This window comes from Phalangium opilio, unplaced genomic scaffold, assembly GCF_054372755.1.
Source record: "Phalangium opilio isolate 3A_F unplaced genomic scaffold, DU_Popi_V2 ptg000075l_1, whole genome shotgun sequence".
Taxonomy (NCBI): domain Eukaryota; kingdom Metazoa; phylum Arthropoda; class Arachnida; order Opiliones; family Phalangiidae; genus Phalangium; species Phalangium opilio.
This window is the reverse complement of record NW_028324184.1, coordinates 2,256,022-2,280,932: the sequence shown is the minus strand read 5'-3', so window position 1 is coordinate 2,280,932 and position 24,911 is coordinate 2,256,022. Positions and strand designations below refer to the sequence as shown.

The 24,911-nt window shown below is 34.5% G+C and overlaps 1 protein-coding gene and 3 long non-coding RNA genes across 6 annotated transcripts; 3 read left to right on the top strand and 1 right to left on the bottom strand.

The window, feature by feature from the left end:
• The first annotated feature begins 3,737 nt into the window (after nt 1-3,737).
• On the top strand, nt 3,738-20,879 carry LOC149658760 (uncharacterized). Its single transcript, XM_089844489.1, has 4 exons — nt 3,738-4,271; nt 15,676-15,815; nt 15,880-16,081; nt 20,303-20,879. The coding sequence occupies exons 1-4, from the start codon at nt 4,113-4,115 to the stop codon at nt 20,525-20,527; spliced, it is 726 nt and encodes a 241-aa protein (XP_089700615.1). The 5' UTR covers nt 3,738-4,112; the 3' UTR covers nt 20,528-20,879.
• LOC149658762 (uncharacterized) lies at nt 7,564-8,942 on the bottom strand. 2 transcript variants are annotated; one of them, XR_016369920.1, is made up of 3 exons: nt 8,323-8,901; nt 7,989-8,264; nt 7,564-7,913 (listed from the first exon to the last, which is right to left on the bottom strand). It is a non-coding gene; the product is annotated as an uncharacterized LOC149658762 (long non-coding RNA). The 2 variants fall into 2 exon arrangements; XR_016369919.1 differs by having other exon boundaries at nt 7,989-8,942.
• On the top strand, nt 11,534-12,335 carry LOC149658761 (uncharacterized). Of its 2 annotated transcripts, XR_016369918.1 has the most exons (3): nt 11,534-11,576; nt 11,635-11,910; nt 11,986-12,335. It is a non-coding gene; the product is annotated as an uncharacterized LOC149658761 (long non-coding RNA). The 2 variants fall into 2 exon arrangements; XR_016369917.1 differs by having other exon boundaries at nt 11,540-11,910.
• Nucleotides 20,880-21,392: 513 nt separating the features above from the next.
• Nucleotides 21,393-23,738, top strand: LOC149658759 (uncharacterized). The gene is made up of 4 exons (XR_016369956.1): nt 21,393-21,511; nt 21,650-21,868; nt 21,929-22,028; nt 23,415-23,738. It is a non-coding gene; the product is annotated as an uncharacterized LOC149658759 (long non-coding RNA).
• The last annotated feature ends 1,173 nt before the right edge of the window (nt 23,739-24,911 follow it).

Genomic DNA, 24,911 nt, shown 5'->3' with positions numbered 1-24,911 from the left:
TAGTTCAAACTCATACCTGCTCAAATTAACCTCATGAGTGTCAATTTAAACGGTTACGTTTCTCTTAATAGTAATAAAAATGGTTTAATTTCTTTTATAATAAACTTTTAATTCACTGAAATTAACAAAAAAACTCGTTTTTTTAATAAAAGTGGAAATTATTTTCGTTGGATCATTCTTAATCGAAACCTGCTGTACGTACGTACAAGTGCTGTACACTATTGCAACATACCTTTACTTACTTTTACCGTGTCCTCTTCTAGCAGATGTGAAAGCTTTTTCATCTTCACAAAGCCTTGAGATGAAATAGCACTCAGCACTGTATCAAATTGATATTTGTGGGTTCATAGGATTTCGTATTAAAATCACCTAGACTATTCGAGACTGATTCGAGTACGTATTATCTCTGGCATTCTAAATATCGCATTGAAAGGTAAGATTTCATACCTCTCCTAATAAATAATTCATTAGCTTAAACTCCTTTGAGTCGAATTGATCGAGTTTTCAGTGATCAATAATCCAATTTTATTGTATCGATTCCACGTAGACCGATTTATACTTATTAATATTATGTCGTTCGAAGTAATTTCTCAAAGAACCAGAAATTGAAGTAGAAAAGCGTTTTAAAAAAATATATAAGCAGGAATAGATTTTAATTTTAGAAGTAGGAATGGACAAAGGTTAGTATTTACTTCAGTCCGACTCGTAGCCCAATATAGAGTTCCTCACTCCAACACGTAACGAAAAGTTTAAATTATCTTATTGGCTCACTTAAACTACGTTTTGATGACGTTGCTGACTGGGAAGGCGAAAAGTACCTCTGTCGCTATGACCCGCCTCTTCTTTCATACCCCTCCGTCCCATGGAAAGGGGTCCGGGACTTTGACGCGTGCCCAGATTACTCTGTTCTCCATTCCAACTTCTTAAATTAAATCTATCCCTGGTTTTTTAATAAAATGAATCTAATTTCGCGTTTGTAAATAAAAGTTCAATACTTATCTTCCTGGAGTATTAAAACTCTTGTGTTTGGACATTTTATTTCAAACTCAAAGCAGCTCAAATTTACCTTATCAGTGTCAAACTAAACGGTCACTTTTTTCCCAGACCTTTAGGCCTAGTCATGTTAAAAATGGAAAGTTAACAAAAATTCTAGTATTAATTTAAATTTGAAATTATTTTCGTGCATCAATCTTAACCGAAAACCAGCTGTACGTACATGCACGTGTTGTACACCATTGCGACATCCCTCTATTCACTTTTACCGTGTTCTATTCTAGCAGATATAAAAGCTCTTTTATCCTTTTACAAAACCTTGGGATGAAATAGCGCCGAATCAAATTAATATTCATAGATTCTTAGAAGGGTTGCATGCGTGACGGTCTTAAGAGTTTAGGGAAACTAATTCAAATTACATTTAAATTGTAATGTCCTTGAGTTTTAGGACATAATTGAATACTTACATATTAAAATCACCTCGAGACTGATTCTAAATATCGAATTGAAAGGTAAGATTTCATACCTCTCTTAATATATAACTCATTAGTTTAAACTGATTAGTGTCGAATTGATCGATTTTTTGGTGATCAATAATCGCACTTTTGATCGATTCCACGTAGACCGATTTATACTTATTTATATTATGTCGTTCGAAGTAATTTCTCCAAAAATTAGTAATTAAAGTGGAGATGTTTTTTTTTTAAAAAAATATATAGAAGTAAATAATTTTATTTTTAATAGATAATTTAATAAATTATTATAGTGCACCAAAAAGCTAGTCTTTTCTATACTGACAAATTCCACATTAATTACCTAACGTAACGTAACGTGACCTTACCCAACGTTACCTAGATATGACTGCACTAAATCTATTAACACGAAATAGTACCGTACTAACTTAATTAGATCACAGGAAAGGTGGCAACTAATATTTAGAGATGTATTTTTATGAAGGTGACACCTAATTTTAATGTTAAAGAGTTTGGAAAAGGTGGCATCGAACTATTAGCGCCAATAGTTTGAAAAAGATGTCCTATAATTATTAATAATTTTGAAAAAAAATGGCACCTAATTGTAAGGACAAATAATTGGGAAAATAAGGCATCTAATTGTTATTGGTGCCTTTTTTCCAAAATATTTGCCCTTTTTAGCCACATCGTATGATGTACATCTACGATGAGGCTGTTAGTTTGACCTGCCCTGTTGTCATTCTCGTAGTAGTAGTGTGGCAGTATATAATTTTTCGATCGTCATTGAAGGGAAAGTGACAGGGAAAGAATTGTGGTGAAGTTGATATTTTTCGTTGGTCTACTTAAAAGGAAGGGAATTATGAGAGTTAGGTTATGCCATATACTCTCCCTTAAAAATTCCTCTCACCCGTCGACAATAAGAGTTTCACGCTCCCCTATTTCAACATTCAAAGAAATCGAGGGAAATTTTTGAAAGCAAAAGCAAGTATTTACTGACGTTCTTTATAGAATAGTCTTAAGGCACCGGGATATTACAATTATTGGGTGTTTTACCGAATTCGTTCTCTTTCAAACACTTCTGGCCATAAGTTCATGTTAGAAACTTATAAGATGCTAAAATTTAGCGTCGGCATAAGTCTATGTCATAAACTAAAACTTTCTGTACGTGTATTATATGAGCGTTAAGTACGTAATGTTAGAAATTTGTAAGAAGCGAAAAGTGTGCATGGGCATAAGTCTATGTTGTAAACTCATCGAGGGGATAATCACTAAAACTATCTGTTCTTCGATTCGCCGGAATATTACAATTACGACATAAGTAAATTTATACGGGTAATAATTTTATCACTGTTTAGGCTAGCGCATCGAGGGGCTATTCACTCTGATTTTATGCACGGTAAATCATTTAATCATTGTAAAAGATAGCGCTATTCACTCATTAGGTAGGGCTATTCACTCACACGATGTGGCTACTATTACGAGCCGAGAAGCCAATTGCCAATGAAACAAGCTTACCTTAGCCTATTTAATATGTAGCCTTGCCCTTGACAGGAGTAAAGGCACACTACCCTTTTAGACAATAAACGCCTCCCAAAATGCCTTGCGATTCGGTAGGGGCGTGGCATTTTTGAAGCTGGTCTCACATTTTGTGCGAGATCAAGCTGCTTACCGAATCGCCTAGAATGCTGGGAGGAGTTCGATGATTTTTATGGGGGTACAGAGACAAAGTTATAGAAATAGCGATAACCTCTCCATCTAACTCTTTCCTCCAAGGTTTAGCCCAATGAATGCAATCGAATCTTTTAGAGTAGTGTGAGCTAGGAGGTGGCAGCGATGTTCTGCTTTGTGTAGTCTACCTAAGAAGGTCTTTGATTGAAATTTCGGTTTTTACACGTTGTAGGTGGAAAATGATTTCATTCAGTTACAAAACCAAGGGGCTTATGTCGATCTTCGGTAGTTTCATCATAGCTCTAAGTTACGGCAACTTTTATACGGTCGGTGGAATCAACCCTTACGTGTCTTCATTTCTGCGCTTCAAGGTGGAACCGTGGTTCAACTCAAGTTACATCGTTCTCATTAATGGTTTCTTCATGCTGGGTCAGGGAAGTCTCATTGCGTTAGGTGGTTACCTTGCACCACATCTAGGCACCAAACAAGTTCTTACACTTGGCGCTGTGATATACATGTAAGAATTTTGAACACTAAAATTTAGATGAAAACAAGTAAAAAGCATTGAAAAAACTAATGACGGGCTTCATTTCTGTCCGTTATTGTTGTTAATTTCCCAGAAAAAAGTTTGTTTTTAAGTCCCTTCCAAGCGAACACCGTTCTTTGGAATTCACTACAGGTCGAGGACCCCCCCCCTCGCTTTTTCTGTGATTTTAAATGGTACTGACCCTAAAGAAGTAACCTGAGTGATGGAGTTAAAATAATTTGGGAATAAAACCCAGATTAAAGTGAAAAATCGGTAACGGAAAAATACGGAAAATTTTCAAGAAAACCCTAGTGTCCGTTAACAGCCAACGCCGCTGTAATTTTACAATGTCAACTAACACATTGATTGTGTTATTTTTGGCTCTCAGAGCTGGGAAACTGTTAATGTTGTTAAAAATCTAAAAAACTTTTAACATTACGAAAACCACAATAATGACATTGCAACTTCACATCGGAAATTTCAGAAGTATGACTGCTGTATCATGTGTTACTTTGAAATCGGGTTTTTACTATCTGCTTCTTACGTATGGTTTCTTGGCCTGGATTGGAGTGGGACTTTCTTCAGCTTTAATCATGGGAGACATCATGAAGGTCAGTAGCTTCAAAGAGAATATGCAGCCATTATACCGATCCAAGATGGCGGCCACTCAAGGTCGAGGGGGCGGGTTTTCCCGATCTCCTCTCTTTACCTGTCAAGATTTGATTGATTGTATAGGCTTATAATAAAAGATGGTTTTGTAGGAATAAAGACCATAATATAAAGTAAAAAAGTTATTTTATTTTCTTTAAAAGTATAGGTTCTAATATTAAAGATATTTTTTCAATTTTCATTTTAAAATGCATTTGATTTATTCTAAAATAATTCCTTCTATCTTCGTAAGGAAGATGATAAATTTTAATATTATTTTTAAATCTTACGTAAGCCATTAAGCCTTTCTTTGATATACAAAGCGTTAAGTTGTTTTCTAACGTAGAGTTCCAAAACTAATCTTTCGAGATCTTTAGTTTTGACTTTAAAGGTATGATAAAGTTCTTCCGGGTTTTCTTGAGGTTTTTCAGGCGTTTTTTCTTCAGTCTTGACTTTTATATTTTTGGTGTACGTTTCTGTTTCATCAATGGTAAAGGGTATGTTTTTAGTAGGCCCACCTCTGATAAAATTACATTTAGGGAAATGTTTTAAATGTTCTTCGTAAGGATGATCGGTCGGTTTCCAGGCTAGCAAAATCCCGTTGCATTCGAAACATTGTACTAGATCATCGGTATGTAACGAATAAAAACCCGCTCTACTTAAAGCTTTTTTATAGTTTTCATCTTGTGGCCAGGAGTAAAAAGAGTGATATCTTTGCAGCTCGGAGTTCATGATGCTGAATGAAAATTCTTATAGGAATATCTGAGTTATATCCCCCCTAAATTTACTACCCCCCTTTTTTACCTTCCCCCCTTCCTTAATATATGAAATAAAAGAAAACAGTATTAAAAAAAATGGTGACACATTTATTTTTTAAAAATACAAAAGAGATTACAAAGAGTATTTGTTAACAAAAGGATTAAGTTAATCTTTACGGGCGCGCTTCAACATGTTTGTAACAATGACGTCATTTTTCAACCGATCTCGTCCAAACTGCTTCATGAATGATTTGTGGCTCCTTTTTTTGTTCTTTGTACTATATACATAATACAATATAGTCCGCATGTCGAACTTGACAAGTTTTGAAGTCTTCTTTGTTAAACGACCATTTTCTTGAATTTCTTTTAACAAATTCTTTAATCGAGGGGAGAAAGTTCCCTAAAGCCAAGGAGTCAAAGTAATAACCCCTTCTGTTTCCATCAAAGTAACAGCATACCCAGTGGGATCCGTCTTTATAGTGATTGTCTAAATTTATTATAATAGATGAAGGAAACTTGTCAATTTTTTCGGGTAATAAATCACTTGGGTAAACACCTAGGAAATGTGGTGTGAATCGTAGAAAGCGTGTTATCTGATCGGCGTTCATTATTTGTTTAACAAACGATTGACACGTTTCTATTTCTATCTATTTGTAACAAAGCCTGGAATTCGGCTAATACGATACAACTAAGCGTAGTGGTCGTGGGTTTTTCAAAGCCCAATTCTAATCTTAATTGTCCTTGTTTCGTGGGACTCCAATGATCTGAATGACTCGCGTAACCGTCAGGTGTTAAGTCTAAACAGTAAATGGCGTAACCCGAGGCAAAGTCGTCCATAGAGATATTGTTCCCCTTGTCATTGTAGTGGCACTTTGACCATCCTTCAAGTCGGCTAGGAATTTGATGATCCGATAATTTTAAATTGCAAACTGTTCCAAGTTTCTAATCCTGTAATATTTTACCCCGTTAAGTCCCTAATTTTAAATGTAAATCAATCTCAATGTAGAAACCTCCGGAACCGAAAAATATTACGCTGCTGTTAAGAACAATATCAAGCTTATTAAGGATTTTCGTTTAAAGTTCAAGGCTACGACCATGAAAGGTGTGAAAGGACGGAGTTCAATACTTTTTCCTTTCGTAAAAAGGAAGGTAACCCCTTTCGTATTCTTTACAATGGTATGTAAGTTTGCTGTAATACATTCGGTGTACGTAGGATTAGAGATAAAGATCATAATATAAAGTAAATAAGACAAGAATGAAGACTATGTTTTGGTCTGTTCTATTGTAATAGGGTTAGTTAGCGAAGTATTTGGAGGCCAGTGGCTACTTGCATATAGTGCATTTCTGGTTCTTATTGCTTATTATAGATTTTTTACATACAATCCAAATTTATATGATTCTCAGTTGACGAATTTAAGTAGAAAGCAAAACCTTCCGTAATATTTCCCATTCATCTGTCACTTCCTCCTTTCATATCTCTATGGGCTTATAGATGTAGGCACTAATTTAAAGTAAAAGAGCTTTTCATGAATAAAGATTATAATATAAAATAAATTTACTCCTCTTTTTTATTTTGCTCTAAAAGCAAAAGATCTAATTTTAAAATTAAATTGATATAATCAGAAGTAAATAGCTTCTGATATAATATAAACTAATTTCTCCAATCTGCGTAACTACGGTATAAGTTTATATACTATTATCAAGTAACAATACAAGTCAGTTTCACTAAGGAATATCTGAGCCCAGATTGTCACATCTATGTCAAAGTGTGGGGGGGGGGGGAGGGAGAAGTTAGTATACTCCCGTCACGACTGTATTATCTATGCAGTTAACCCTTTAAGCAGAGTTAACTTCTTAATACAAAGGTAATTAAATTTGCGTTGTATAAAATTTATTTTGGAGTATAGGCCATAGTTTACCATTCTTTAGGACTCTCATAATAAGTAGTACTTGATTTATTCTAAATTAACTTCTTCTAATTTCAAAAGAAAGTTGATATTAACTATCATTAAATTTAGTGCAAGGAATTAAACTACTTTTTAATTTAAAATGCTAAGTAAAATATTTTTGAGATTTTTGGTTTTGAAATTAAAAGCAATTACTAATTCAATTGATCATTTTCCTATATCTCTTTGTTTTTTCTTCCTTGACATCGAAAGGTTTGTTTGCTGGTTCAGCGTATTTTCCATGGACATCAATGCTGAATTGTATGTTTTTCGTTTGGCAAGCGGCACTTATAGAGTTTCCCATGCTGGAAACGTTCCTTTATATGATAGACCTTATACATTGTCAGGTAGAGAATAAAACCTTGCATTACTTAAAGATCTTACATCAGTGGCCTCTCTCTCGCTCGCAGTCCATGGTACTGAGAAAGGTACTGAAGCTATTATAGTATCTACCCGTTATACGACGGTATTTACTACCCCTTTCCTCCCCGCAAACCAATATTTTGAGATGTTTACCCCCAATAAACTCCCCATCTGTGACGTATGCAATATCTTTGAAAATATTCTTATTTTAATTAAAGAGGACCATTATAAAAAATGTACCTTATACAAATTAACAATTACGAAAACCGTTCTCCTTTATGATCTATTATTATGTATGCCAATAAGAAATCCATATTTAAATATTTTTAAATTTTTTTAAAATTTTACACTATTAACATCAAATTTATACTGTCCTCGTTCTGGTATACGAAATCAGCGTATAAAAGGCTCTTTTCCAATGCGCACGGACGATGACGGGCTAGCGTGTTTCTTTGGTGGTCATAGAGACAGGTGACACGTGTCTCACCTTCTATATCCATGGCCTTTGGACAATCCACGTCATTCAAATTTATGACTTCTTTATTTAAAATGTTAAAAAGAAAGAAACATTTTTGATTACCCTTGCAATATATACGGTCTGCGAACCGGGTACCTAACATGAGACAGCGACGAAGTTTATGATAAGGCGTTTCTCCTCGTCCAAATGAGATTCCGTGTAAATTTCTGGTGATGTACCTATTGAGTCGTTGTGTAGACGAAGGAAGCGTAGATTGACTATAAGGCGGTAAAAATGTCCATGACACTATTCCTGGAATTTTAGTAACAGTAGCACAACTTAGTTCTTTAACAATCAGATCGCCTGCGAGGTTGCATTTTTCGTCCTTCCCGTGTAGATACTCAAAGTCAACTACTACAGATTTCATGTTATCTAGAAGATAGTTTCCTAAATGATGATTCCCCAAATGGTTGGAGTGCGGTTTATATACTTTTCAAAGTCCTTTCACTCAGTATATTAGCTATAGAATATAAATCACATGACGAAGGGGGGGGGGGGTGGCACGCTGAAGCACGTATGACAATAGCTCTTAAGAGGTCCAATCGTTGTCCCCAAATTAACAGTCGGTATAACAAAAGAACTGTGTTTTCGACAGAAGATTAAAAATGCAGAGACAACAATCTCCTTTTAATGTCAGGCGGTCAAACATTCTCCACAAAAGGTATATTGACAGATGTCTTAAAAGGGATGTAAAAGTAAATAATGATCCCATGGCTAAATTTATTAGACAGATAATTATAGTTTTGTTGAACCTATGTACCCTTAAAGCATTAACGTCTAAGGGTACGTTGACCTTTCGGACGGGTTTAAACACGTCTAATATTGTTTGTCAATCAACAATAGGTGACATAAGATTGACATCCGAGTGATTTTAAGTGGTGTCAGATTGTAACAAAAGGATGAATTTACAATAGATCTTGTAATTCAACAAAAGGATTAATTATATCAAAGGAGTTGATGCGTCAGTCCATTAGTGGGTTTTACGACAGTAAACTTTGGTCTCTGAAGATGTATTGTCAAGAAAAAAAATTCTTCAATCAATCAAATATTGACAGGTCTATTGAAGGAGTATTAGGAGTAATAGATAATTCTTCAATCAAATATTGACTGTCTATTTTTTAAAAAAAGGGGGTGTAAGCCGGGGGGGCAGGTGTGTATTTGATAAACAAGATAATTATATAGTTGTTCAATTTAGCTATCCATAGATAACTGGGTAGAGGTAAAGCTTCCTAAAAAGAAGGACTAAAGGGTGAAGAAGCCTGGGGAGATATAATCAAGGGGTAGGGGGAGGAGGGATATTTAGGATAAGGAAGTTAATTACAGTTGTTAAATGTATCTAACCATAGATCAATAGGTAGTACGGTAAAATGACAACACCATAAGTATAACAAAAGAAGAAAATATAATAGACAAAGCCGCTGATTTGTGTATTCGGTTAGTCTTGTGAATAATAAAAAAAATCGTCAGTTTTCGGATGACAGAAACTTTGACATGTTTTTTACGTTAGTGGTACAAAGGGCAAAGGCTTTAAATACTATACCTATTGTCATTGAGGTATAGGTTAAAATATTTTTAGGTGTCGAAGACACTTCTTTACACTTTATCCATAAGATAGCAACACTGTGCTTAATGCATGTGGTAAAAGACAGAATAAATAGAGTAATTGTCTTGATATTCAGTTTATTGACTCATAAACCGAAATAAATACAAGAGATGTTAGAAAGGGCTTGCTCCCTCCCACAAATACTATGTAATATAACAAGGAACATATATAGTCATTTATAAAATGAATTTCAGTAATAATAAAGTACAAAAATATTTTTGATCTTTTTTAAAAAATTTTTTTAAATTTTTGTCACGTTTTAAAATTTTAATTTTTTTAAACTTTTATTATTTTAACATTTTTTTCCTAACTTTATTTTAAACTTTTTGAAATTTATTTTAACAAAATACTTTTAGAACATTTCTGTGGAGATTTTTTAAAATTTTTAGTATTTTTGAGAGGAAAAAATGGTGCGCAAGGTCAAGTGTGTTATCCCTCCCTCCGCAGAGGAAGGGATTACCGACTTCAACTTGATGTCGGACTTGACCTTGCGCACCATTTTTTCCTCTCAAAAATACTAAAAATTTTAAAAAATCTCCACAGAAATGTTCTAAAAGTATTTTGTTAAAATAAATTTCAAAAAGTTTAAAATAAAGTTAGGAAAAAAATGTTAAAATAATAAAAGTTTAAAAAAATTAAAATTTTAAAACGTGACAAAAATTTAAAAAAATTTTTTAAAAAAGATCAAAAATATTTTTGTACTTTATTATTACTGAAATTCATTTTATAAATGACTATATATGTTCCTTGTTATATTACATAGTATTTGTGGGAGGGAGCAAGCCCTTTCTAACATCTCTTGTATTTATTTCGGTTTATGAGTCAATAAACTGAATATCAAGACAATTACTCTATTTATTCTGTCTTTTACCACATGCATTAAGCACAGTGTTGCTATCTTATGGATAAAGTGTAAAGAAGTGTCTTCGACACCTAAAAATATTTTAACCTATACCTCAATGACAATAGGTATAGTATTTAAAGCCTTTGCCCTTTGTACCACTAACGTAAAAAACATGTCAAAGTTTCTGTCATCCGAAAACTGACGATTTTTTTTATTATTCACAAGACTAACCGAATACACAAATCAGCGGCTTTGTCTATTATATTTTCTTCTTTTGTTATACTTATGGTGTTGTCATTTTACCGTACTACCTATTGATCTATGGTTAGATACATTTAACAACTGTAATTAACTTCCTTATCCTAAATATCCCTCCTCCCCCTACCCCTTGATTATATCTCCCCAGGCTTCTTCACCCTTTAGTCCTTCTTTTTAGGAAGCTTTACCTCTACCCAGTTATCTATGGATAGCTAAATTGAACAACTATATAATTATCTTGTTTATCAAATACACACCTGCCCCCCCGGCTTACACCCCCTTTTTTTAAAAAATAGACAGTCAATATTTGATTGAAGAATTATCTATTACTCCTAATACTCCTTCAATAGACCTGTCAATATTTGATTGATTGAAGAATTTTTTTTCTTGACAATACATCTTCAGAGACCAAAGTTTACTGTCGTAAAACCCACTAATGGACTGACGCATCAACTCCTTTGATATAATTAATCCTTTTGTTGAATTACAAGATCTATTGTAAATTCATCCTTTTGTTACAATCTGACACCACTTAAAATCACTCGGATGTCAATCTTATGTCACCTATTGTTGATTGACAAACAATATTAGACGTGTTTAAACCCGTCCGAAAGGTCAACGTACCCTTAGACGTTAATGCTTTAAGGGTACATAGGTTCAACAAAACTATAATTATCTGTCTAATAAATTTAGCCATGGGATCATTATTTACTTTTACATCCCTTTTAAGACATCTGTCAATATACCTTTTGTGGAGAATGTTTGACCGCCTGACATTAAAAGGAGATTGTTGTCTCTGCATTTTTAATCTTCTGTCGAAAACACAGTTCTTTTGTTATACCGACTGTTAATTTGGGGACAACGATTGGACCTCTTAAGAGCTATTGTCATACGTGCTTCAGCGTGCCACCCCCCCCCCCCCCTTCGTCATGTGATTTATATTCTATAGCTAATATACTGAGTGAAAGGACTTTGAAAAGTATATAAACCGCACTCCAACCATTTGGGGAATCATCATTTAGGAAACTATCTTCTAGATAACATGAAATCTGTAGTAGTTGACTTTGAGTATCTACACGGGAAGGACGAAAAATGCAACCTCGCAGGCGATCTGATTGTTAAAGAACTAAGTTGTGCTACTGTTACTAAAATTCCAGGAATAGTGTCATGGACATTTTTACCGCCTTATAGTCAATCTACGCTTCCTTCGTCTACACAACGACTCAATAGGTACATCACCAGAAATTTACACGGAATCTCATTTGGACGAGGAGAAACGCCTTATCATAAACTTCGTCGCTGTCTCATGTTAGGTACCCGGTTCGCAGACCGTATATATTGCAAGGGTAATCAAAAATGTTTCTTTCTTTTTAACATTTTAAATAAAGAAGTCATAAATTTGAATGACGTGGATTGTCCAAAGGCCATGGATATAGAAGGTGAGACACGTGTCACCTGTCTCTATGACCACCAAAGAAACACGCTAGCCCGTCATCGTCCGTGCGCATTGGAAAAGAGCCTTTTATACGCTGATTTCGTATACCAGAACGAGGACAGTATAAATTTGATGTTAATAGTGTAAAATTTTAAAAAAATTTAAAAATATTTAAATATGGATTTCTTATTGGCATACATAATAATAGATCATAAAGGAGAACGGTTTTCGTAATTGTTAATTTGTATAAGGTACATTTTTTATAATGGTCCTCTTTAATTAAAATAAGAATATTTTCAAAGATATTGCATACGTCACAGATGGGGAGTTTATTGGGGGTAAACATCTCAAAATATTGGTTTGCGGGGAGGAAAGGGGTAGTAAATACCGTCGTATAACGGGTAGATACTATAATAGCTTCAGTACCTTTCTCAGTACCATGGACTGCGAGCGAGAGAGAGGCCACTGATGTAAGATCTTTAAGTAATGCAAGGTTTTATTCTCTACCTGACAATGTATAAGGTCTATCATATAAAGGAACGTTTCCAGCATGGGAAACTCTATAAGTGCCGCTTGCCAAACGAAAAACATACAATTCAGCATTGATGTCCATGGAAAATACGCTGAACCAGCAAACAAACCTTTCGATGTCAAGGAAGAAAAAACAAAGAGATATAGGAAAATGATCAATTGAATTAGTAATTGCTTTTAATTTCAAAACCAAAAATCTCAAAAATATTTTACTTAGCATTTTAAATTAAAAAGTAGTTTAATTCCTTGCACTAAATTTAATGATAGTTAATATCAACTTTCTTTTGAAATTAGAAGAAGTTAATTTAGAATAAATCAAGTACTACTTATTATGAGAGTCCTAAAGAATGGTAAACTATGGCCTATACTCCAAAATAAATTTTATACAACGCAAATTTAATTACCTTTGTATTAAGAAGTTAACTCTGCTTAAAGGGTTAACTGCATAGATAATACAGTCGTGACGGGAGTATACTAACTTCTCCCTCCCCCCCCCCCCACACTTTGACATAGATGTGACAATCTGGGCTCAGATATTCCTTAGTGAAACTGACTTGTATTGTTACTTGATAATAGTATATAAACTTATACCGTAGTTACGCAGATTGGAGAAATTAGTTTATATTATATCAGAAGCTATTTACTTCTGATTATATCAATTTAATTTTAAAATTAGATCTTTTGCTTTTAGAGCAAAATAAAAAAGAGGAGTAAATTTATTTTATATTATAATCTTTATTCATGAAAAGCTCTTTTACTTTAAATTAGTGCCTACATCTATAAGCCCATAGAGATATGAAAGGAGGAAGTGACAGATGAATGGGAAATATTACGGAAGGTTTTGCTTTCTACTTAAATTCGTCAACTGAGAATCATATAAATTTGGATTGTATGTAAAAAATCTATAATAAGCAATAAGAACCAGAAATGCACTATATGCAAGTAGCCACTGGCCTCCAAATACTTCGCTAACTAACCCTATTACAATAGAACAGACCAAAACATAGTCTTCATTCTTGTCTTATTTACTTTATATTATGATCTTTATCTCTAATCCTACGTACACCGAATGTATTACAGCAAACTTACATACCATTGTAAAGAATACGAAAGGGGTTACCTTCCTTTTTACGAAAGGAAAAAGTATTGAACTCCGTCCTTTCACACCTTTCATGGTCGTAGCCTTGAACTTTAAACGAAAATCCTTAATAAGCTTGATATTGTTCTTAACAGCAGCGTAATATTTTTCGGTTCCGGAGGTTTCTACATTGAGATTGATTTACATTTAAAATTAGGGACTTAACGGGGTAAAATATTACAGGATTAGAAACTTGGAACAGTTTGCAATTTAAAATTATCGGATCATCAAATTCCTAGCCGACTTGAAGGATGGTCAAAGTGCCACTACAATGACAAGGGGAACAATATCTCTATGGACGACTTTGCCTCGGGTTACGCCATTTACTGTTTAGACTTAACACCTGACGGTTACGCGAGTCATTCAGATCATTGGAGTCCCACGAAACAAGGACAATTAAGATTAGAATTGGGCTTTGAAAAACCCACGACCACTACGCTTAGTTGTATCGTATTAGCCGAATTCCAGGCTTTGTTACAAATAGATAGAAATAGAAACGTGTCAATCGTTTGTTAAACAAATAATGAACGCCGATCAGATAACACGCTTTCTACGATTCACACCACATTTCCTAGGTGTTTACCCAAGTGATTTATTACCCGAAAAAATTGACAAGTTTCCTTCATCTATTATAATAAATTTAGACAATCACTATAAAGACGGATCCCACTGGGTATGCTGTTACTTTGATGGAAACAGAAGGGGTTATTACTTTGACTCCTTGGCTTTAGGGAACTTTCTCCCCTCGATTAAAGAATTTGTTAAAAGAAATTCAAGAAAATGGTCGTTTAACAAAGAAGACTTCAAAACTTGTCAAGTTCGACATGCGGACTATATTGTATTATGTATATAGTACAAAGAACAAAAAAAGGAGCCACAAATCATTCATGAAGCAGTTTGGACGAGATCGGTTGAAAAATGACGTCATTGTTACAAACATGTTGAAGCGCGCCCGTAAAGATTAACTTAATCCTTTTGTTAACAAATACTCTTTGTAATCTCTTTTGTATTTTTAAAAAATAAATGTGTCACCATTTTTTTTAATACTGTTTTCTTTTATTTCATATATTAAGGAAGGGGGGAAGGTAAAAAAGGGGGGTAGTAAATTTAGGGGGGATATAACTCAGATATTCCTATAAGAATTTTCATTCAGCATCATGAACTCCGAGCTGCAAAGATATCACTCTTTTTACTCCTGGCCACAAGATGAAAACTATAAAAAAGCTTTAAGTAGAGCGGGTTTTTATTCGTTACATACCGATGATCTAGTACAATGTTTCGAATGCAACGGGATTTTGCTAGCCTGGAAACCGACCGATCATCCTTACGAAGAACATTTAAAACATTTCCCTAAATGTAATTTTATCAGAGGTGGGCCTACTAAAAACATACCCTTTACCATTGATGAAACAGAAACGTACACCAAAAATATAAAAGTCAAGACTGAAGAAAAAACGCCTGAAAAACCTCAAGAAAACCCGGAAGAACTTTATCATACCTTTAAAGTCAAAACTAAAGATCTCGAAAGATTAGTTTTGGAACTCTACGTTAGAAAACAACTTAACGCTTTGTATATCAAAGAAAGGCTTAATGGCTTACGTAAGATTTAAAAATAATATTAAAATTTATCATCTTCCTTACGAAGATAGAAGGAATTATTTTAGAATAAATCAAATGCATTTTAAAATGAAAATTGAAAAAATATCTTTAATATTAGAACCTATACTTTTAAAGAAAATAAAATAACTTTTTTACTTTATATTATGGTCTTTATTCCTACAAAACCATCTTTTATTATAAGCCTATACAATCAATCAAATCTTGACAGGTAAAGAGAGGAGATCGGGAAAACCCGCCCCCTCGACCTTGAGTGGCCGCCATCTTGGATCGGTATAATGGCTGCATATTCTCTCTTCAATATGTGATAACACACGATAAATGTTATTTTAGTTAGTGAAAATTGCATTATTTCAGTGGTTTCCGGCTTGGGGTGGTACATCAAGCTCTTTTGTAAACGCTGGTTTCGGGCTTGGCGGTTTTATCTTCAATTCGTTTGAAACCTTCTTGGTAAACCCGAATAATCTGTCACCGGAAACATCAGGATCAAATGAAGGGTGATGTCGACATCGGGTCTTTTCTTATTGTATCAAATCTATATAGTAAATTGGTTATTTCTAGATATTTTACTCAAGAATCATTACTGGTAGAAGTGCCTGAAATGTTTTGGAAAGTATCTCTTTTAATAGTAGCGCTTCAAGTCATTGGAATTCTTATGGTTTTTGATCCACCAAACGAAAAATACAAGTCCCAAAAGAAGGATGAAAACGCTATTACGTATAATAACAATACACCGAAGAAGGATCATGAATCTACAATTAAGGTTAATATCTTATGTCCTGAGCATTTGTGGGTTCGCAATAAATCAATTCCCTTTGAAAAAATTAAAATTTTAGTTCTAGTTTCAGTTTTGTCACCCGATTTCCAATGTAAATAGAGATAGAATTTTCTATACATTATCCTTACGTTTGGAGATATTCGATTAATTATGTATGCTTTGGGTGATAATTTGATTCAGTTTGTATTTGAAGATAAATTATTATTTATGCTTTTGGAGATAATCTATTATACCTTTGGAGGATACCGATTAATTGTCTATAAATGTGAAGATAGTCAATTTATTATCCATACATTTGGAGATAAGGGACAAATTATCCATCTGATCGATTAATTATTCATACATTTGGAGAGAATCAATTAATTATTCATACATTTGGAGAGAATCAATTAATTATTCATACATTTGGAGAGAATCAATTAATTATTCATACATTTGGAGAGAATCAATTAATTATTCATACATTTGGAGAGAATCAATTAATTATTCATACATTTGGAGAGAATCAATTAATTATTCATACATTTGGAGAGAATCAATTAATTATTCATACATTTGGAGAGAATCAATTAATTATTCATACATTTGGAGAGAATCAATTAATTATTCATACATTTAGAGAGAATCAATTAATTATTCATACATTAGGAAAGAATCAATTAATTATTCACACATTTGGAGAGAATCAATTAATTATTCATACATTTGGAGAGAATCAATTAATTATTCATACATTTGGAGAGAATCAATTAATTATTCATACATTTGGAGAGAATCAATTAATTATTCATACATTTGGAGAGAATCAATTAATTATTCATACATTTGGAGAGAATCAATTAATTATTCATACATTTGGAGAGAATCAATTAATTATTCATACCTTTGGAGAGAATCAATTAATTATTTATACATTTGGAGAGAATCAATTAATTATTCATACATTTGGAGAGAATCATTTAATTATTCATACATTTGGAGAGAATCAATTAATTATTCATACATTTGGAGAGAATCAATTAATTATTCATACATTTGGAGAGAATCAATTAATTATTCATACATTTGGAGAGAATCAATTAATTATTCATACATTTGGAGAGAATCAATTAATTATTCATACATTTGGAGAGAATCAATTAATTATTCATACATTTGGAGAGAATCAATTTATTATTCATACATTTGGAGAGAATCAATTAATTATTCTTACATTTGGAGAGAATCAATTAATTATTCATACATTTGGAGAGAATCAATTAATTATTCATACATTTGGAGAGAATCAATTAATTATTCATACATTTGGAGAGAATCAATTAATTATTCATACATTTGGAGAGAATCAATTAATTTTCCATACGTTTGGCGATAATCCATAAATTATCCATACGTTTGGAGAGGATCGATTAATTATTCATACATTTTGAGAGAATCAATTAATTATTCATACATTTGGAGAGAATCAATTAATTATTCATACATTTGGAGAGAATCAATTAATTTTCTATACGTTTGGCGATAATCGATAAATAATACATACGTTTGGAGAGGATCGATTAATTATTCATACATTTGAAGAGAATCGATTAATTTTCTATACGTTTGGTAATAATCGATAAGTTATCCATACGTTCGAATAATTATCTATATGTTAGGAGATAATCGATAAATTATCGATACATTTGGAGAGGATCGATGCACTTGGAGATAATCGATAAATTATCGATACATTTTGAGAGGATCGATGCACTTGGAGATAATCGATTAATTATCTATATGTTAGGAGAGGATCGATTAATTATTCATGTTAGAATTAAGATAATCGAAAAATTATCGATTCGTTTTAGAAAGACCCGATTAGTTATCCACAACTTTGTGGATGTAATATGATTTAAAGGAAAATTATTGAGTGCAGGCGTATGAAACTCATTATTTAAGCCATGTAAACCAGTCTTGGAAATAGCACAGGTCCACAGGTCAAAAACCAGTTTATTAATTGCTCGGACCAGTTTTTTTATTCAAAATCCGGGGGTCACTGGTCTTTTGGACCAGTTTATTAATTGAGAATTTTTATGAAAATTCAGGAGGGACCAGTTTAAAAATTCTAGTCATTATAAATTTCTACTCCATGGATATAGACTCCTAGCCTTGACTGGTTCTCATTCTTGCCTTCCTTACTACAACCACAGCCCACTCGATCACGCTTTGGCTTCACACGCTATAGAAGCCCCTCCAGGCCTCCACACTATGTTTTTCCTATGTAAAAGCGCGTGTTGGTAATTTTGGGCTTTTTCGCTCGAAAAATCCAAGGAGCCACCTTTTAACATGACCGGCTATGGAAGGAACACAGTTATTTAGCCCTAATTTTGAAACTACAGGTGCAAATCTCTTGAAATATCAAATTGATGTGCAAAACAACGTTTGCTATGTTTTGGAAATTTTCAAAAGTTTCCCTTTTATAGATTTTTGTATAAATATTACAACGAAAATTAGCCCTAATTAAAGGGCTTGGTCATGGAACGGTTTAATAAGTTTCTTCCGTTTCACTTGTTCAAATCTCTTGAAATTTTAGTGAGAGGCACATTGAACGGTTTTAAATTATGATGCAAAGTTTCAAAGTTTTCAAAGAAACAATTCATTTACAAAAAATTCATTAAAATTTTGTTTGTTCATAATCCTACAACCTATTTAGTCGCTTAGGGATATTTTAGGACAAGAACTATTCGTTTTAAAACTTCGAAATTTTGCACGATAATTTAAAACCTTTCAATATGCCTTTCACTAAAATTTCAAGAGACTGAAACCAGTGATACTGAAGGAAACAAATTTAAACTGTTTGAGACTAAGCCATTAAATTATGGTTAATTTTCGTTTTAATGTTGTTACAAAAAGCTTTGTAAGAGAAAAACTTTGCACAAAAATATCAAACATTATTTTGCAAATCTCATTAAAATTTCAAGAGATTTCAACCAGTATTTTCAAAATTAGGACCAAAAAACTGTGTTCCTCCCATTGATGGCAATGTTAAGAGTCAACTCTGATTTTTGATATACTTTTGCATTTATAGCGCGATCGAATGGGCTGTGCGTCAACGAAATACTCCCTTAATTTTTTAATAGGATTAGTAAAAAATAAATAAGGGATAGGGTCACTGGTCCCAAAAACCAGTTTAATATTGTAGACGCTGGGGGTCACTGGTCCCGAGGACTAGTTTCAAAAAAATCCTTATTTCCAAGACTGATGTAAACAGCATTTTCTTCTATAAATATTTGTAAATAGTTTCTAATGCCATCTATTAAGAATTTTTGACGTTGGAAAAGATAAATTATTTCATTAGAAAATTTTCAAATTTTATATTGCAATTAAATTGTTATAGATCTTGAAGTTATTACTATGATAATTAAAAGTGATTAAGTACGTGTCAAAATTATCATAATGAATTAATAGATGGCGCCAAAATTTAGCTTGAAACTTTTTATTTGGAGGACGCCCTAGCCCCTACACTACTACCAGGCATAAGTGATGTGACATGAATTGGAAATTATGATGGGCGACCGCGGCACGTAACTCTCCCAGTGTACCTCGCGCACGCTTCGACCTTAGGTAGGCGATTGTTAAGTGCTGCCGCGTAGCGCCATTGTATTTGTATGAGAACTAGCTTCTATTTCTAAGCTAGAGGGAGCGTCCTTAGGGCATTGTCCAATGGAGTGTGCAAAAATAGTGTCGCATCTCCAAAGTCAACTTTCGGAAACATTTATTGGTCAAAATGTCCATTCACTTGCTTGTTTTTAAAAACATTATGGGACTAATAGACCCTTTTTTAAATACCGGGGGATAAAATAGAGTACGGTGTTTGAACAACTTGTTGTCTTAAAGGCCTGTCCAGACTAACACATTTTGCGAGTTTGCATCTTCGCTTTGCTTGTTTGCCCGATCGCGCTACTGTCCACATTGGGTTTTCGCTACTTACATTGCCACTATCAAATTCCATGACTGTATAGCCTCACTTTCTTGGGCCATTTTTCAATTCCCTCACCTTTCCGGTTTTTCCTGACTTGCTCATCTTTGTGAGGGTGATGCAAGACAGGCCCGCAGAAGTTCGTCTTTTTGGAGGGGTTTGCGGGGCGGTGGTCACGCCAATACCAAGAACGTCCATCACCTTTACGATGCCCAAATATAGATTAAATACATTTCTAATTGCAGTCTGCCAGCATAACCATGAACGCTGTGAGCACCATTAATGTCCAAGAAACAGAGTCAACTGAAGAAACGAATAGATCAACCGATGAAATATGTGTAAAAGAAGATAGGGGCTTAAGCCCCAAAGAAGTGATGAAGTCCAGAGAATTTTACCTCCTATGGGTGGCAACCGCTTGCCAGATGGTACCAGTCATGTTTCTGGTTTCAAATTATAAGGCATGTCGTTAACATTGCTTACGGAAACAATTTCATCAAAATTGGGACATTGAGTCAGAATTGAGTCAAAGACAGTCTTAAAAAGGGATAGAAATATATTTGATGGAAACGTTTTATAACAATTGAATCAACCCTTAATATCCAGATAAATTGTATGGTTTTGTCATCAGCTCGAATAACCCCACGTCATTTATAAGTCGGAGGTAAAATAGAGGTTTGTGTTTCACCACCTTGTTTTCTAAACTGAGAATTAAGCTATGGAATCCAATGACAAAAGACTTTGGTGGAGAGGTAGCCTTAAAGTCTTATTAAAAGTCTTTGGGACATACCGGATGTTCCATAAAAACTCGTTTAAAAAGATGAAAATTAGAAGCAAAATATAATCAAAAGTATATAGATATAAAAGTCAAAAGTACACTTCGTTGAAAATTGCTCGCGACGTGTAATATGAGAAGCCTTGCTTTATCCCAGAATAGTGTCGACGTATGATTACCTTCCCGACCGTGGTACAGGGAACAAGCCGTGAATAGGCTCATAAAGTAGCAGATGCTAGCTCTAATACAAAAAAAAAGCGTTTGGATCGAAAGCATCATGTACTACTTCTATAAATCAATGACGTCAAGAATCTCTTACCTGATTGGTTAGTTTGTGTAGAGGGTTGAGAGGAGGGAAGTTTGCTTCTCAGTTTACATCTCGTCTACAGCCAAAGGAAGGGAAATCGTAATGTAGTGTACTTTTTGTTTTTACAACTACTCCTATATACTTTTGATATAATCTTCATTGGGGACTATTTTGATCGATAATGGGCCAATTTTTGATGTTAAATTCCATAACGCATTAATCTTAATATTTAAATTAAAATAATAATTTCAGGCTTATGGTTTAACTTTCATTGACGACGATCGATTCCTTTCAATAATCGGTTCAGTCGCCTCGGCGATAAGTTGTATCGGGAAAGTTGGCTCTGGGTTTTTATCGGACAGAATATCTTACAAGGTATACTTCGAAATTTAACCATTTGTTCATTGAAACAGTTTGATGATACTGCTCATTTAACGTTTCACGGAGTCGTCTTCTTAATATAATTACAAGCATTTTCCATGTAACCGATTTAATTATAGTTTTTTCCCCTAGATTTGCTTAGCAATATTGAGTTTCGGACTTTCATTGTGTGTTCAAGTGCTTTACGCAGCCCAATTCTTGGAAGTGAACAACAAAATTTTGTTTAGCGTATTCTTTTTGTTGGGTTATATAATGGTGGGTGGAACCTTTGGTATGCTTCCATCAGTTACGGCGCAAGCATTTGGTTTCAAACATTCTGGAGTTAATTTTGGATTAATGTATACATCACAGGTATTTTCTTGACTATTAAAACTCTCAAATGGAAAACTAATTCATATGGTTTTCCCTTAGTCATTGGGTGCTTTTGGGGCATCGTTTTTAATTCAAGAAATATTGGAGAAATTCCATTGGACGTGGTCATTCACATGTTGCATATCATTCACAGTTTTTAGTAAGTATTAATGTTATATTTTAGCAAAGGCAAATACGGTATAAATAACACAAAGTAAGTCACCGAGGTAGACATAGGCCTTCCGAAGGGTATGCTATCGATTGGGCGTGTTATCAAAACAGCATTGTCCAAAACGACTTTTTCACAAACACGTTTGCCATTACAGCCATTTCTCGTTTTAGCGCATTTTGATTACAGCGTTTATATCTTGAGCGTTGTTTCGTATGCCTTTTCCAAAATATTGTGGTTTATCTTCATTGACTTCCCAAAATAATATGCCTTTTCCAAAAAATTATATTTTATATTTACTTCCGATATAACATTACTCCCTTTTGCATAATATTGTTCTTTGTTCTATGTACTTAATATAATAGAGATTTCCCTCCCTATCAATCACAGTTTGGGCGGAAACAGCAACCGCTGTTTTGGGAAATAGCGCTGTATTGAGAAACGCGGAAACAGCAACCGCGGTTTTGCTTCCACTCGGTTATGGAAACCGCTGTTTTGGGAACCGCTTTATTCCAAAACGCTCTTTTGAAAACCGCTCAACAACCCGTGAACCCTTCCGAAGTGCCCCATGTGATGTTTACTATACGATAAAAGAAGAACTGATCACAACTTTGACGAGTCTTATATTCCCCCAAATTATGTCGACCAGACGCTAAAGCTAGGTTCCCACTTGAGCGATAACTTTAGCTCTGCGTTAAAAATTAACTTTTACGCAGGCCTTCGACGTCAAGATTTTAGTTCGGTTCACGCATACGGACGGAATTGCGGCCGAAAAGGGCGGTCGACCGGTAGTCACGTGGCACGAGTTGGAATTGGGATCGGAGCCTTGGCCTTTGTGTTTTTCTTGATACTATTTTAATTAGGGAGCTTACTTATACCACCAATAGCGACTCGCAATCAAATCCGGCATGCAAATGTGGCAATGGCTACTGGCTAGTTAAAAAAAAATTAAACGGGTGATGAAAAATGTCCCCTATTGTGACGTCAAAGAAACTTCATCTCGAAAAGAATTTTGATTGGCTATCAAAATAATTTTACATCGGCTTCTGCGTAAAAAAATAGAACACCAATTCTGTTCCAGCTTAGGCACACCCTTAGATAAAGGCTCATTAACGTTTTAGATTGGAGGCTATTGAAATTGTCTAAACAATATGGACGGGTTGACATGTCTTAGTCAAGCTGTTTACAAATTTCCATGTTTGGAGGCCCGTTCGTCCGAAACTAAATGTTTTAGACCCTATGTTCTTTGACACTTTTCACTCAGTCTGACCAGAAGAACATCCCCTTTAAATTATGACACACTTATCAGAAACACCCTATTTTTATCATTCGTGTGGCTTGAAACACTCATATTAATCCGTTGTTTTTATTTTTTAGGTTTTATTCTATGCTTCTTCATGAAACCAACAAGATATCGAAGTTAATCATCGAACACTAGAATGAATTATATACTCTCGAGTTAAAAAAATCAGTAATATTTCAATCACATTTAATGAATCTCAGTTTCGATTGTTTTACATTACAATCAAGATTAAAATACGTGTTTTTTAAAGTAACAGTTAGCAAGTAGAAATAAATAAAAATTATCATCAACATTAAAATTGTGCCTTGTAAGTTGTAACAACAATCGCCAAAACGTTTATCGACAAGAGTCGTTATTTCCAATAATGACAAATATTTTTACCTCTCCGAGTGACGTATGTCAACGCAGTTGGAAAATCGTGGCAAATGTGTTCTTAATTTTGCCAGAAATTTGGAAAATTGTATTCTTCTTACACTGGCTATTATTCCATTGTCTCTCTAACATCACCATCTGCTGGTCTTTTGTCCTTCCAACATGGGCACCAGTCTGTACTTACTGGCTTCTAAGCACCACCATCATCTGGTCTTTTGTCCATCCACATGGACACCAGTTTGAACTTACTGGCTTTTAAACACCTCATTCATCCGGTCTTTGGTCCATCCCACGTGGACACAAGTCTGTACTCACTGGCTTCTAAACACCACATTCATCCGGTTCTTCGTCCATCGCACATGGACGCCAGTCTGCACTTACTGGCTTCTAAACACCACCATCATCTGGTCTTTTGTCCAGCCCACATGGACACCAGTCTGCAATTACTGGCTTCTAAACACCACCATCATCTGGTCTTTTGTCCATCCCACATGGGCACCAGTCTGTACTTACTGGCTTCTATCTCGTCGTTAAGGTTAAGATGTACGCGGCGATCGACTAGGGTTACGAGAAACCTCTGGCCAGCCAATGGTGGGGCTTCCATCAAAGGTTCACGCAATTGCGCTGTTCTTATTCATAGCTAAGATTTGAAACCCTTATATACTACCGATTTGAGTAGGGCGAAACAACAAGCGTATCCTCATTTCAAACGTCAATATTAGTCAAGTCTCCCAAGTATCTAGTTATTCTTTTTTAAAAACCGTACATGATTGGATGGCAATTTCAAGCACTCTCAAACATATAAAAGCCGGGAACACTGGTACAAAAGGATCATTACGATTATCTTTTTCAATGCTGATGGAGATCGGGAATTTGGAGCCTACTCAAGTCGACTGAGGGATTCCAGTGGATGCCACTAGATCGCCCGTCCCGAACCGAGACTATGGGCAAGTCATTTGAAAGTCCTAGCGCTGGCCGCCAATTTTTAATGGCGTTTAAACATAGTTCCGGGTCATAGCCCATCGGATCGTCACCACTAGTTCCCGCGTAATCATCGTACGTCGCTCTACTTCATCTAATAGACTTTCGTCAACGTTCGTGGTTCACCGCACCGTTGCAAAGTGATGAGTACTCTTGTGTTAAACTAAAGGCAATTAAATGCCATCGGTATTAATAAGAGACGTTGTAGTATTTAGACC

Excerpts from the sequence above, each read along its gene's own strand:
- LOC149658760 (XM_089844489.1), top strand. The coding sequence starts at position 4,113 with ATGACATTGCAACTTCACATCGGAAATTTCAGAAGTATGACTGCTGTA. Across the intron at positions 4,272-15,675 it reads TCATGGGAGACATCATGAAG|TGGTTTCCGGCTTGGGGTGG; the intron begins GTCAGTAGCTTC and ends GCATTATTTCAG. Across the intron at positions 16,082-20,302 it reads ATCATGAATCTACAATTAAG|TCTGCCAGCATAACCATGAA; the intron begins GTTAATATCTTA and ends TTCTAATTGCAG.